This window comes from Lepisma saccharinum, chromosome 29 (genome assembly GCF_977018435.1).
Source record: "Lepisma saccharinum chromosome 29, izLepSacc3.1, whole genome shotgun sequence".
In the NCBI taxonomy this organism is placed as follows: domain Eukaryota; kingdom Metazoa; phylum Arthropoda; class Insecta; order Zygentoma; family Lepismatidae; genus Lepisma; species Lepisma saccharinum.
The window spans coordinates 29,814,262-29,830,039 of record NC_139257.1 but is presented as its reverse complement, the minus strand read 5'-3'; the positions used below and the strand labels follow the sequence as shown (position 1 = coordinate 29,830,039).

The window sequence follows — 15,778 nt, the reverse complement described above, 5'->3', positions numbered from 1 at the left end:
TGCTAATAATCAGATATTGTATGCTAAATTATACTTACTACAATAACGTGCGAATTATTCGGAACAAGATATTTTTATGCATGATAAGAGTCTCAAACTTGACTATAGTTTCATGACGATGAATCTATAACAAATCATGTAATACAAATTATATAACAGAAAGAAGAACATATTAGCTCTTCAGAAATATTACGAATATGTAATTTATTGTTTCTGAATAGTGTAATTGATGAATTAGGGTATAAGTAGAGGCACATATTTTTGGTAAATAAAAAAGCTAAATTTCGGTATAAAAACAGTCAATTTCGGGTTCAAAAGCGGTAAATAAAATAAAATATCGGTGTTATAGTGGTGAAAAATTGGATCAAAAGTGGTATATAAAAAGACATTTTAGTTTTAAAATTGTGAATATAATCCTAAATTTGATTTAAAAACTACACTTATTCCACAGAATTAACATTTCACTTCTAATAGCCCATTTATGTAGTTATCCGAGTATTAAGTTTATTTCTGTGTAAAGGAGTCAATTTTTGTTTCTCTAATATTAACAGCAGAATTAATCAATTTTCCGGGAATTGCATAACTCTCAGGATAATTCAGGCCTCAGAAGGTGTCGCGTCGGTGAATAAATCCTAAATTTCGTGTTTAAGAGTTAATTTCGCTTTTTGCAGTTCATTTCGCATTATTTCGTGACAAAAGATTGTCACAAAATGCATCTCACACCTTTCAAAAACATGAAAAATTAACACTAATGTGTTTTTCAAATTTCGTTTTTTCGTCAAAAACGAAATATACATGCCCCTAGGTATAAGTACAAAAAAATACATAAAGTGTGTAGTTATTGTCGTATTTCAATTAATTTGCTGTATGTGTGTGTGAATTCGCCCAATAATAATGTATGAACGTTGAGAAAATATTTCAAATAAAGTAGGCCAATCAGAAATGAGGTCTACAGTCCCGTGTGAATTAATTGAAATACGACAATAACTACACATTTTATGTATTTTTTTGTGCTTATACCCTAATTCATCAATTACACTATTCAGAAACAATAAATTACATATTCGTAATATTTCTTAATAGCTAGTGTTCTTCTTTCTGTTATATAATTTGTATTACACGATTTGTCATAGATTCATCATCATGAAACCATAGTCAAATTTGAGATCCTATCATGCATAAAAATATCTTGTTCCGATTAATTTGCATGGGACTGCATACAAACAGAATAACATTTGTGCAACATTGTTCACATAAAAAATAAACAATAAAAACAAGTTGCTAAGAATAACTCCCATTAAGGCACATAGTGGTTCAGATCCCACTGTAAACTGTAGGGCCGGTCCTGGTGGCCCTATCTGCACATAAAGTGGACTTAACAAAGTCTGACTTTGCATTTTTCTTATTATAAGTTATTTCTCTGCCACTTTTTCTTAATTGTGACAATGAGGATGAGTGATGGTTAGTATAATGGGTTGCCTAAAGCACAGGATAAATTTTGAGTTTGCAATACCATTGTAAGACACACATCCTCATTTTTACCACATTTTGTCAAACTATTTGCACGGTACTTGAGTAAATACGGTTATTCAATATCATGCAACTGTTAACATGATTATAGTTATACCATTCCACAGTGATAAGGTTTACAATCTATAATCAAGCATTCGCAGCGCATGCATGAACAACAGACCAAGGCGATATGATGCATTTTATTGAGAAAGTGGTCCGGTCCGAGCAACGTGCGTGGCTTGTTGCATGTCACTTCGGTCTGAAAGCTACTCAAATTTTAATGCCAGTAATATCATACATTTATATATTAAGGTTGTTACATACCATGAGATTTTAAAACAATACCAGTACCTTATTATGAAAGGTGATAAATATTGTACATTTTCATGTTGTTTGTAGTCCAAAATTAAAATGCTGCTTGTTTGTCACTTCACTGTGAACCCTCGCTGTAACCTGTTGTTTCGGTCTTAGATCTCCCATACAGGCATTTGAAGAACAAAAAATATTTAATTTGTGCCTTGTACAACATAATGATTGATGAGAAATTAGATATGTGAAGTATTCCCGCTTCAAGACTCAATACTAGTTGTATTTTTTCATTGTTTACAGTGACATGTGGTGAACTTGGGTAGCAACCGAATGTGGGTAATCTTTAATGCATTGTCCATTCCCCCCCCCACATTTATCCACACACACAAATGCATAGATTGCATTGTTGTTTCAATAAAATTTGTGATGTGAATATTGCACATTGTTGCAATCTTTCAAAGTTTGCAGTGGAAGGTAGGGGAGTGGGGAACTACAAATAGAAATCGTCCATTTCCTTTGGAGGCAGTCTCTACCTGAAACCCATCAAGTTGTTGAAAAGGCTGGTAGAGGAGCTCCTTCCAGTCTGACAGCTTATCGTAGTGGAGAGTGAGAGGTACGTGGGGAAAAAAAGTCTCTCTTATAAACCATGCCTTCAAGACAATAAATACTGTGATCACAGATGTGAGAGCAATTGATCTATGACTACTAGACTCCGTATACCTCAATGAACATCACCAATTCTTTTCTGCAATTTTCAGTCAGTTGTCATTTGTGAAATCTCATTGAAGTAGCTGTGTTTTCTACTCTCAAAATGATGCTTCTAAAGTGAATTAATTTAAATTAAACTAATGTGTGATCCGAGGTTGATAAAAATTACTGTTTAGTTTATTATGAATATTTTATGCACATATATTTTTTCGATATTGAGACCTTTTATTCGTATCCTATTCAAAAATGTACACACATTTTCAATTTGCTTACCTGATATTAAATGTGATAAATATTATTCATATTATTTGTAGTCCCAAATTTATTTCAACACCAACCAGTGAGCTTATAGTTATGGTTTTAACATTTAACTCAACAAATTGAGCAAATTTCACACACATTACAATACATAGGAACCAATTGCAGTCCCATTATAAAATTTTGCACAGAAATTGTTAATTCATGCCTTGAAAACATACATTTTTTTAAAAAAAAATATATTAAAAGGGGCATTTTTGAGATTTTCTGAAAAACGTTTTTTCGAGTTGTGGAAAAATTACAAAATTCAAATAGCATAGTCATGTTGCATTTCAAATTAAGCCCATCAAAAGCAGAAGAGAATGACACCAATTTGAGTTCTCTAGGCCAAATAGTTCTTGAGCTACAATTGTTTAAATATTTCAAAATGTCTTCAAAGTTTGAGATTTTTGCTTGTTTTCAAGTCAATAACTCAGAAACCAAGAGCCCAAAAATTCTGAAATTTGGCAGTTTTGTCCTCTTGATAGGTACAATGAATAAACAGAAAATCTTACAAATCTTAATCCCAGAGGTTCAAAAATATTTTTTATTGGTTGATTTGACATGGAATTACCTTCATCAGAGAAGCAATGTATGCACTTATTACACAAAATTAATATTTCACTTCAAATAGCACATTTATAGTTATCATAATATTAAGTTTATTCCTGGATGCTAATGCTAATTTAACCTGATAACACCTGTTCAAACCATGTCAAAAGGAAAGTATCATTTCTTAATGTAAATAAAAGTTTCTCCTCGCTATAAACAAATGACTGCTCATCAGGGGTGGCCATTCCTCCCAAAGTAGAACATTCCCCTTGCCCCCCCCCCCTTTATGCCCCATTATTAGAGGCATGCAAATTTCGTTTTTGACGAAAACACGAAATATGAAATAACATGCTGTAATGTTCATTTTTCATGTTTCTGAAAGGTGTGAGGTGCATTTTTCTACCCTGTTTTGTCACGAAATAATGCAAAATGAACTGCAAAATGTGAAATATACTCTTAAACACGAAGTATCCTGCGAGTTATGCAATTCACGGAAAATTAATTAATTCTGCTGTAAATATTTGAGAAGCAAAAATGGGCCCCTTTACACAGGAATAGACTTAATACTCTGGTATCTACATAAATGTGCTACTAGAAGGGATAAGTTTATTTTGTGTAATAAGGGCAGTTTTTAAATCAAATTTAGGATTGATTATATTCACAATTTTAAAACCAAAATGTAATTTTATATAGCACTTTTGATGTGATTATTCACACCGAAATTTTATTTTATTTACCACTTTTGAACCCGAAATTGACTGTTTTTGTACAGAAATTTTGCTTTTTTATTTACAAAAAATATGTGCCTATACCAATTATTTACTCAAATTATTTTGGTCAGACAAAATTTGAGGAACAATATAATGCAGACATAGTTTTTCTTGAATGTGCGCATTGCTTGCATTGTAGAATTATTTTCTTAACGTCACAACGAAAAACTGTTTTCTTACGCTTGTAATAACCGTAAACTATAGGAAAATAATGCAGACATATTTAAGCAATACAGATCATTACTTTAGGAACTTTAGGCTTTCATGTTTGCTAACATGAAACACTCAGTGCCATTGTTAGTGTATTGAACCTTATTCTTGACAGTTGCTTGCTTGACTAACCTTGTATTAAACCGAACAGCATGCCCTCCCCCCCACTTCCAACCGATTCTAAAGGCATAAGGGGTGATGTTTCATTTCAACCCCATCGCCGTGATCACCCACCGGTAGGTAGAAAAACTACATAATAACCACAACTAAAAATCAATAACAAGTGAATAAAAAAACCCACCTTCCCCATTTTTGGGTGAATATACACCGTGTCCCAAAAGTCCGGTAACACTTAATTCATTACACAAAAACCACAAGTGATATAGCTTTCGTGTATATGTCATACGAAAGAGTATCTCAAATGTTTTTTTTTTATTTTTCAGGCAATGCTCGTAGTTCCCACATTCACCGCAATTGGCGTTGGCGTAGGCATGTTGTAAACATGGCTACTTCTGGTGCAGAGCCTCCAAGATCCCCGGATCTAACTCCCTGTGACTTCTTCTTATGGGGATACATAAAAGATAGTGTGTATGTGCCACCTTTTCCACAAAATGTAGAAGAACTCAAGCGCAGGATTGAAGAAGTTGCTACCACTGTCTCTGAGGATATGCTCCAAAGAGTATGGCAAGAATTTGATTACCGTGTAGACATATGTAGTGTTACACATGGTTCTTCCCATATCGAGGCATTGTGAACTCATACATTAAAAAAAAAAACATTTGAGATACTCTTTCATATGACATATACACGAAAGCTATATCACTTGTAGTTTTTGTATAATAAATTAATAAAAGTGTTACCGGACTTTTGGGACACGGTGTATATACAATTGGTGTAAAATCTTGTCCCCCAAAAATTCCCATGATGCAGGTCCATCATGAATCCCCATCTGTGGGCACTCCAAGTGCTCATGATGGATACGGTAAATGCGGTTTGAGTATTATCTCTTCGCACCAGATGCAGTACTAAATGTAAGCAGTGAGCCTTAGAATTTAATCGGAAATAACTATTAAATTGTGCAACGAGGTAATGAATGACTGTACTCTGGAAAAAATAATTTTTCAAGAAATTGATTTTCATATTTCATGTAACTTACATATAACAATATTTTCCTGCATCAGAATTCCACACAAATTGATAGTAGATTAGTATTTTATATTCACTAGTAATAAGTAACCTCAACTCAAACTATGAAAATTAGTTATTAGACAGGAGCCAAAAGCAACAACACTAACAATCTATCTAAGTGGAACCCCAATTTTACATTCCCCCCACATTATACATTCAATCTTGATGGTTCCAACATAGCAAAATGTTATAAAATTTTTCTAGATTTTACATTTTCCCGCATTTTAAGTTTTTCTCGCCTCAGTCCTCTGAGAAACGTAAAATTGAGGTTCCACTGTAAGTGATGACAATGCTTATGAATAGACCCTGGATTTTTATGTAATATCAAAGTACAAAATATGTACATAAATATGTAACAATAATTGATAAAATATGTACCTAAATATGTATTATGAAAAGGATATGTAGTTAAATGTGCTAAAGAATATGTAATATTAATAATAGAGTGCCCAAGCAAATTCAAGAATTCTGCTAGATACGAGGGAGAATCAAATGAAAACAGCGAAAGTGCCATTAAAAATCTTTTTTTCTTTCTAGGCATTTGGAAATTTGCACACACAGTCCTTGATGTCTTTCTGAGCTGAAAGTACGAAGCAGTGCCGGTAGGTGGGGTTGGATATGAGTATCAGCTGATTCAAGATGTCGGCACCACTACGCAGTTGCACCACGCAGGAACAGCGTGGAGTTATTAGATTTTTTATGAAGTGAAGGTGTGAAACCGGTTGATATTCATCGGAGAACGCAGACGAAGTATGGGGATGCCTGCTTCAACGTGATAATGCCCATCCTCATTCTGCTCGTGCAACCATGAAAACCATCGATGACCTACGCTTCAAGTGCCTACCACATCCACCATACTCACCAGATTTGGCACCATCTGATTTCCACATCTTTGGTCCAATAAATGAGCACCTTGGAGGGCAGAGGTTCAAGTGTGATGAAGACGTCCAATTGGCGGTGCACGAGTGGCTACACAGTCAACCGAAATAATTTTTCTCACGCAGTATCGAAGAACTACCTAAGTGCATTGAACTGGGAGGGGACTATATAGAAAAATAATGTACAATCAAACATTATCCATGCATTAAGATAGTGGGAAAAAAATTAATTGCGGTTTTCATTTGATTCTCCCTCATATTTATTTTATTTGAACATATTCAACATAATTTTAAGGATGTAAGTGGTTCAAATTAAAATTTGTATCAAATTTATAAACTCAAAAAAGCACAAATTCCAGCTGGGAGTTTTCTTTATTTCAAATTCGCAGTTCATTTTAGGTGGCCGTAAGCTCTATGCATCTTATTGATTAGAAAATGTGACATCACGTGAGCTACAAATTTTGTTCAGGTTTCAGAGATCGAAAATATAGGGAAAAGGATCAAGATAGGCAAACATTGCCGAAATATGTTGTTTTATGTAAAGTAAATTAGCAAATATGTAATATCCTCGCAAATATGTAACATAAAACTTATTCAAAATCATTTCAGTTATATATTTAGTTGACATTTTCCTGTATGTATCTAGAAAGAAATAGAAAATGTAATCACTAGGAGTGGAAGTTGATGAAATGTCATCTTTTTTCTGACATCTCGGACACAATGCCCATATACACAATATTACACTTCGTCTAGAACCAAAAAGAAAAGGTAATTTTAAAGTGCATTTTTGTCACTTCTTTCATTTTGGTAATATTCTTGAGTCTATTCACCAAGGTGAAATATATATCTCGCAGGATTGCAATTTGCGAGCAGAAGAAATGCTGAACAGTCTTTTGTTATGTCGGGTGAAACCACCAGGTGTCCGTCTGGGACAAACTCAAATTTAAGATCAGATAAGGAGATTGCATTTTGATTAATTTCCTTTTCATTTAAATTTTTAACCCAAAACTAACAAATTTAATGGTCATTTTTTGCATCATTTTTACCATATAACTATATTTTTTTAGGTCATCAACTTTCGCTTCCTATTAATTACATACAAATCCGGGCTCTACTTAAGAGTGATGGAAGGCTTGGTGTTAAGAGGAAACTAAAGAAAAGTACTCACAGTATGGACATCATGCAGTTTAATAAGGCTCGGCTGGATCTTTGGCTGTTACCAGGGCAGCTGTCCTGTTCTTTCAAAAAAAATACCATGATATTTCAAAATCTGAAAAAATGCATAGAGCATTTTACGGTAATCTTCAAGTGGTTTCCCACTGTTGTGGAGAGATTATCAATAGTTTAATACTTATGTAGTCACAAAACTATTGATAATATCTATGCAAAAGCAAACCAAGTCAATGTTCTAAAAGCACATGTAATTTTTCAGATTTTGAAATAACATAGCAGTTTTTCGAAGGAGAGGAAAATTCAAAAACAGCTGCCGTGGTGTTGGCCAAAGGTCCAGCCGAGCCTTAAGGTACGTGACTGTCTCATTCAGTAATCCTCATACATTCATGATATGCTACTGGCTACTCCGTACTATAGAATCCTCACCTTTTCTCATTGCTTCTTGTTTTGCTACAGACTCTTCCTGTCTTCTTAAACTCTCGTCATTCATCCTCTGCTGCTGCAGAAGTTGGTCTTCATATCTTAAAAAAAAAAAAAAACCTAAATTAGAATCACATTTTCTGATGAATTTTGAGATTAACGTAAGCATACATCATGAAAAAAGCTTGTTCAAAGTGCTTGCAGTAGTCAGTCGGAAAAAAAGGTGCTATTGTTTTAAGGTGGACATACGAGGAGGTACCAAAAAAAAAAACAGGAATTTTGTCAGCTTGTTTTATTTTGACCGTACATGTACACGTTGTAGGTACATTCAGGTAAGCATGTCTACTCTAGTCACCTTCAAAGTATTGCCCATGTGCTTTAATGCAATTGTCCCAACGTTTTTCCCACTGTTGAATACAGTTTCGAAACTCCTCTGGCGCAATACTCTTCAAGGTTTTGTCCGTAATGTCTTTGACCTCATTGAATCGCTTCTCTTTCACATTCCTCTTCATCCGCGGGAACAAAAAAAAGTCACAGGGTGCTAAATTGGGTGAGTACGGGGGATGGGGCACAAGCACCATGTTGTTCTTTGCCAAGAACTGTCGCACTGACATGGCCGTGTGGGCTGTGGCGTTGTCATGGTGCAGTAACCACATTCCACTTCTCCACAGTTCTGGATGCTTCCGTTGTACACTTTCACGCAATCTTCTCAAGACTTTCAGGTAAAATTGCTGGTTCACTGTTTGTCCTTGGGGAACAAATTCCCTGTGGACAATCCCATTCACATCAAAGAAACAAATCAACATTGTTTTCACATTGGATCGAACTTGACGTGCTTTTTTGGGACGTGGTGAATTTGGAGTCTTCCACTGGCTGAATGCTTGTTTTGATTCAGGATCGTACCCATAGCACCATGACTCACCTCCAGTCACAATTTGTTTGAGAAAATTTGGGTCCTTGTGCAGTTCATTCAGCCTTCAAGTCGCGACAAACATTCACTCGATTCTTGCTCTGCTTCTCTGACAGCAAGCGAGGCACAAATTTAGCAGACACACGTCTCATCCTCAAATCGTCAGTTAAAATGCGCTGGCAGGTACTCCAGGACAACTCCACTTCTTCAGAAATTTGCTCGATGGTCTTTTGACGAACTTCATTAATGGCATCTCGAACTTTTCCAATGTTTTCTTCATTTCTGCCTGTCGAAGGACGGCCAGGCCTTGGCAAGTCTTCAGTTGACATGTTTCCATCTTTGAACCGGGAAAACCACTCGTAGACTTTTGTCTTTCCCAAAGCAGCTTCATTAAGAGCTTGGCGAAGCATAACAACGGTCTCAGCAGCCATTTTTCCCAACAAGAAACAAAATTTAACACAGGTCCTTTGCTCCTTGTGGTCTGCCATATCAACAATCACTCAAAAATCGCCAGACTCTTGCCGCAACACTTAGAACGAACCGCTCGGCACAGAATAATGCCAACTTGCAGATTCATGCAAGATATCCCATACTAATGGCACAAGCCGTAACTACATCGGTAATCCGTGCAACATTATGATTCCTTTTTTTTTTGGTACCTCCTCCTATGAACAAGGGTCAACTTCCAGTACCCAGTCGGAAAAAAAAGGTGCTGTTGTTTTAAGGTGGACATACGTATGTTAACGTAAAAACATGTCGAGGTCATTAAATTTTGCACTCAACATAGAAATCTGACAGTATTTAAGGACATGCGGATGGTATGCACTGTAATTTTTGTAGGCACCCTCGTAATTTTCATGCGGCCCAAAAGTTTAGGAGGCCTTAACTTTTCTGCATATATGCATGCGTAAAGGTGGCTGGAGATAAAATGGCAGGTTGGAACTGGAAGGAACCAGCGAAGATAATTGCCCTGCTATTCCCTTGTCCAAGACCCAGCTATTGTGAACAACGATAATCTGTGAGGTACCACCAATGAGAGGTCACCCCCCTGGGGATCCCCTTTGTAGGAAGCAGGTAATACAGGACCAAGCTTGTGCTTGGAAGAACCGAGCTCCGAGGGAAGGGTGTACGGATGAAAATGTGTGAATCTGGTAGCCTTGACCCTCTGTAACCCCTAGAGAGAGTGAAATATTTTGTATAGTATATGAAGATTATGAATATTTTCAGTTGTTTTTAGCTTGTGGAAATTGTTATTGTGAAGCAAAGTACATCTGTTATCTTAGAGTGTTACCTAACCAGTCTTCATGCAAGTGAATGTAGCACCCAACACAACATTTCACAAGAGCAGCTACAGTGCCTTTCATGGCTGAGGTGGACGTGGAGCGGCGGCTAGTGCGTCGGAAAGTAAGAGCGCATTTGCTGGCATTTAGACCCACAGCTGTACGCTGACCTCAGCATTGGACAGACCAGTGCTTCAGTATCCAGATAGCTGGTGTCCAGTTTGCAGGTGTTTGTCAAGTGTTACTTTGTCAACAAGTCTTTTAGATTGTTTTGATTTAGTTTACGTATTATTGGTGCTTTTCTGCAGTCTAATAATGCCACGCTATGCATACAATTTTAAACAAAAAATTATTATGTACGATTCTTACATCATTACAAATTCTTGTAGGGAAGTTAGAATGCGTTTTGCGGTAGAATTCCCAGATGTTCCAGTTTCACACAGAAACAGTGTTGGAATACTTGTGAACAAATTTAGGGAAACAGGGTCTGTTCTTGATAAGAAGCTAAGGGTAAAACGACGTTGAGGCACGATTGGAACATACTCCTCGAAAATCTCTTCGGAGCTGAGCACAAGAAACAAGACATTTTGATATCTGCGTGGTGAGCTACCAAGCATTTATGCCTCAAGCCATATATTAGAAGTTTTGAAAGAAAATAAAGAATACGAAGAAAGAGATTGAAGCAATTTCGGAAGAGGACCTGATACGCGTTAGTGAAAATTTAAGTGTGGATGCAGGAGGACATCATTTGCACGAGCTAATTTCATTACATAGCTAGCGGTTCCAGTTATGCGGATGTTGCATCCAGTTTGCCGGCATCCGTGCTCTTGCTTCCTGACACACTAGCCACCGTGGCCTTGAAAGGCACTGTATAATTTTATGTAATCAGGTTAGGAATATTTGATTTGGAGCTGATAGCAATTTCCAGTGTTCTTTCACTATTTTAGTGTGCATACAAACGTTTCTACTATTAAAAAGCTGCGAAAGTACTCTGAGATGGCGGGTTTTTACTTACACAGGCCATACTTTGAGATCATATATCTCCGTTATTTGTGTTTTCCACATGCTGGAAAGAATTTTACATTGCATAAAACATCAAAATCTGAAAATTAAAAATAAATTCAATGTAATTCTCAAGGGGGTACTGTGGGTCAACAAGCCCCGAGGATCTTTGTATTTCAATGGGACAAAATTATTGTTTGTTGTAAGAAGAAAAAAAGGACAAGTACAAACAAATAAGACATTTGCTAGTTTACCTTTTCCTAGCTAATTTGTCCTGGTACTGTGCACGCATCTGATGCTGTTTAGTCTCTTCCTGCAAAGTCTTCCTCTTTTCTTCTCCATCTACTCTCTTCTGTTCCACCTTCATCTGCTCCATGTGGGCTTCATATTCTTTAATTTGTGCCATATACTCCTTCTGCTTTGTTCCTTCTTGCAATTTTGAAAGCTCCAAAGCTTCTCTGGCATGTTCTACAATGATGAAAACAAGAGATTAATATTAACTCTGGTTTAATGAACAAATAAACAATAAAAAAAAAACCTGGTACAACATTTATTTAACACATTGGGGTCTGACGACGGGCATAGCCCATCCTGCAGTATGCAATCACTTTGCCGATTGAACGACGGGCTATGCTCGTACTTCGTCTCATGTGCGTGTTCATTCAAGCCCCTCTGTTGAAATTTTGACTACTAGGTGACTCATGTGCTATTTTTATCTCACACCTGCGACTGTTTGTTGTCGGGTTGATGTACTGTGCATTGTTTAGAATGGCGTCGTTAGATCCAGACTGCATAGTGGAAATTCTGCATGAGGATTCCGCCTCAGAGTTTGAAGTTCGCGACGATTTTGATGATGCAGATGAATTTGAAGATTTGGAAGGTAGGTTATATTCGTAATAATTAATTTGACAAAATAAACAGTGTTGTAAACTCTAGTATTTTATGAATGAAGTGAGAAGAGGTAATTTTTTTTGGGTTTATTCATCTTGTCTCTTGCTTGATTCTCTTACATGCACTGATGTATATTTAGTTTTTCCATTCATTATTTTGTATAGTGTATGTCAAATGAAAATTTATTTGATTTATTTAGTTTATTTATTTAATTTTTACAGATGACGCAGAACCAACTGATGCATCATCTGGTCCTGTTCTGCAGCCACTTTTTTATACAAAAGCTAATTACCTGTAATTTGTAATTATTTTTTGTTATGTGCACATAAGAAGTATTCTTATGCAAGATTCAAAAGATGTATTGATAGTTTATGTAGTTAATTATTGAAATTTCCAGATTATGAACTTAAAATATCTCTATATTAACATTTGTTACAATGTTGTACTTTTTTTTTCACAAAACATTGCTGAAAAAAATATTCAAAAATGTCCTGAAAATGAAAAAGAAAATTTAACAAATTTTTGTTCATTGAAAAGAGGAAGTTTTGTAGATTTAAGAAATATGTGGTAAATAAAAACAAATTAAAAATATTTTTTCTATGATTTTTTTTAAAAATAACCAAAAACCACAGACCAGAAGTAAAAATGCTGTATTATGAGGTCAGACCCGAATGTGTTAAAGGCAAGGGATTGCCTGAGCCGTATCAGCACATCACTGCAGTTTTCTGGCTTTCAAGACCAGAAAATACCCGGATGCCTAATTTAAGAACTTGACAAATAAACAATTAAACCTAATTCAGGGTGGCCACTCGAGGACCATGATAAAATTCAAATATAATTCCAGGTTCTTAAGGCAAACTTTAGAAAAATTCAAGGGTACAAGCAAATGTTCTCTTTATCTAAACCTTACTTATTACCCCATATATTATATTACACAATATAAAGGGTCTGTGCGATTCCAATTTATCCCAGAATTCTAATTCATTCCAATTAAACTTCAAATATATTATTTTACTTAACATGCAGAGTTTATATTTGGCATTTCATATCCTCAAACTCAAGTCACAAATGATATGGGATATATTAATCTATGAAAATTGTGTAAGAATTTTAAATTCAAATTTACCTAATCAACTTCAAGATATCTTGTAATAATGTTCTCTGTCAGGTAGATTGTTCTGCAAAGGACACTAACAAACCAAACGGATTGCGAGAATTCTGGGTAAATTTCTCGTAAAGGACAGATGGCTGAAATTTGCTAGTTCATTTAATTTGAATATTCGTACTTATGCATTCTGCATTGAGAAACATTGTTGAAGGTGGCATTTCGCTTATTTCACGGAAATAAGCTCTATTTGTGACATATCGAGTAAGTTTTCTTAGTTTCTTTTTGCCTTCGGTAACACACAAAATGGCAGTCACAGTTTCACTACCGTACTCGGCATGCAGTGTTTCCAACCCACTGCACCCAAAATTACCTACGCAGCCCCACAAACCATTCATACATAGCCCCACGAACAGTTTCCAGTAAGGTTAGGTTAGGTAGGGTCACGTATAGGTTACAATAGTTTAAAATTGGAATTAAAAAAAATTATGCATAGCCCCACACACCATTTTCGCATAGCCCCACGAATCATTGACACATAGCCCTACAAACCATTTGCGGAAACGTACCTTCTTCAGTTACAAAAACACATGTTTGGAAACACTGACCGGGATTATGTCATCACACACATGCTACATCGGCCTGGAAATAAATGGATGCAAGAGCTTTCATGCATCGGTCACACATTTATATCGAAAAATAGATGATTTGCCGGCAAAATTCAATGCACGATGCGAGGAAACACTTCCCCGAACTTCCAGAAGTATAAAGAAACTTCATTCTGTAAGTAATTTCTCCTGTAAATTTGATGAAATCCGTCTGTCCCTTACGAGAAATTAACCGAATTCTGTTTTATATTCCATGCAGAGTTCATAATAATATAATATAATAGTAATCGTAAAAGGAACACCGGAAAATGGAAGGGCTCCGGTACCGTTTTCTACACCCTCGATTTTTCGCACATTTCAAATATTCTCGTTACAAAAATTAGTTCTTCATAATAAACGATGTTTCTAAATAGCGCGGAAAGTAATTTTTTAGATCTACGTGCTACGGAACTTACGTTTTTTATGAAATTAAAATTCGGTCTCACTGCAGAACATGGACTGCTTTTTCCCTCTAAATAGACGAACAAAATTTATATCCCCTGAAAGTACGTACCTTCTACTTCCATTGGTTCGTGAGGCTATCCGTTAGCTACCCTTGCATAATGTAAAATTTTCACACGTGACGAACACGATAGTAGGTATTTTTCGGTGAAGGTTGGAAACACTGCATACCCACAAATTGAGTCAAAATGTGCCCGCCATATTGTGTGTTGCAGAAGCGAAGAAAGGAATAAAAAAAATCACTGTATATGAAAAATTGTGTTTGTTTTCGTGTAAAAAGCATAATGGCACCTTGAACTATGTTCCGTAATACACAATTGGTAAGTACGAACCATGCGAAACACAAAATATCCGATTTTAATGTGTCTCCGATATAACGAACTGTTACCAAAGCGACTGCACACCAAAACTACTCGCTATCAAGCGACTATTAAATGGAACAGGGTACAAATTCTTGAAGAAAAATAATATTAACTTTCCTCAGTACTATAATGATATACATACTAGATGATTCCAATTCTTTAGCTGCCTGTGCTGCTCTTTCCAATGCAGTTGAGTCGAAGCGATAAGCTTCCATTTGCCCTCTTCCTGATTTATCATCATCTCCGCCGCCGCCACCACCACTACTGCCTGCTGGAGGAACTGGAATTTGACTTGAAAAGTCAGGGAGATTCTGGTCTCTACGTATCCCAAATAACCATGACATTTTACCGGCTAAGCTGTTGTACTCTTAAAAATCTAAACTCTCCCTCACGTGGAAAGCCGCAGACGAAGTCTCATGCAATCGCTCAGCGTTGCCAGGTCATATTTTCAAAAATCGGGAGATCGTCCCCTAAAAAATCAGGAGATCTGCTTAAAAAATCAGAAGAACTAATAATAGCGTATTATCAACGTTCTGGGGGGGGGGTGAGTGGGAAAAGCTTCCCACTATCATTATTGAACGTTAATTATTAATTTTAGATGTCAAAAGATAATACTGTTATGTTAATACAAATTTTATTATGAATTTGTACTTCAAGTGGTACGATAACCCCACCCCCTTAATTCACCTAAGGTAAAGGTACAGTTTCCCCCAACCAGTGGCGATGATCGAGTGCCAAAACAGAGGGGGTGCAAGTGACAGTACTGGAAAAAATCCGATCTCCATTTTCTGTTCATCTCTCAGAAATATTCTAAAATAAATGGTTGTGACTGTGCGTGGATTTATGTACTTGGCGTTTAAATGTTTATGGAAACATTTCATGATTTTTGTGTTAACTAAGACTAGAGCTTCAGCCATTACGCATTCGGGGATATATTTTTGAATTACTCTACCTGATAACACCTTAGCTTGCTTTTATTTAAAATTAGACAAAGTTAGAGGATGTAAGAACGCCCACAGTTTTTTTTTTAACAACACATTCAAAGTATACTCGCATTAATGGTAATGGATAAGGGCTATCATGCCTGAACCCCCGAAATATC

At 36.1% G+C, this 15,778-nt stretch overlaps 1 protein-coding gene across 1 annotated transcript in view; it reads right to left on the bottom strand.

Annotated features, from left to right (window-relative positions):
* Positions 1–15,098, bottom strand: part of bor (ATPase family AAA domain containing bor) — a 44,827-nt gene extending 29,729 nt beyond the window's left edge. The window contains exons 1-3 of the mRNA XM_083114926.1: positions 14,819–15,098; positions 11,464–11,677; positions 8,024–8,118 (exon numbers count right to left, since the gene is read on the bottom strand). Coding sequence (XP_082971052.1) covers positions 8,024–8,118; positions 11,464–11,677; positions 14,819–15,020 — 511 coding nt within the window. The 5' untranslated portion in view covers positions 15,021–15,098. The remainder of the gene's footprint in view (positions 1–8,023; positions 8,119–11,463; positions 11,678–14,818) is intronic.
* Between the last annotated feature and the right edge of the window lie 680 nt (positions 15,099–15,778).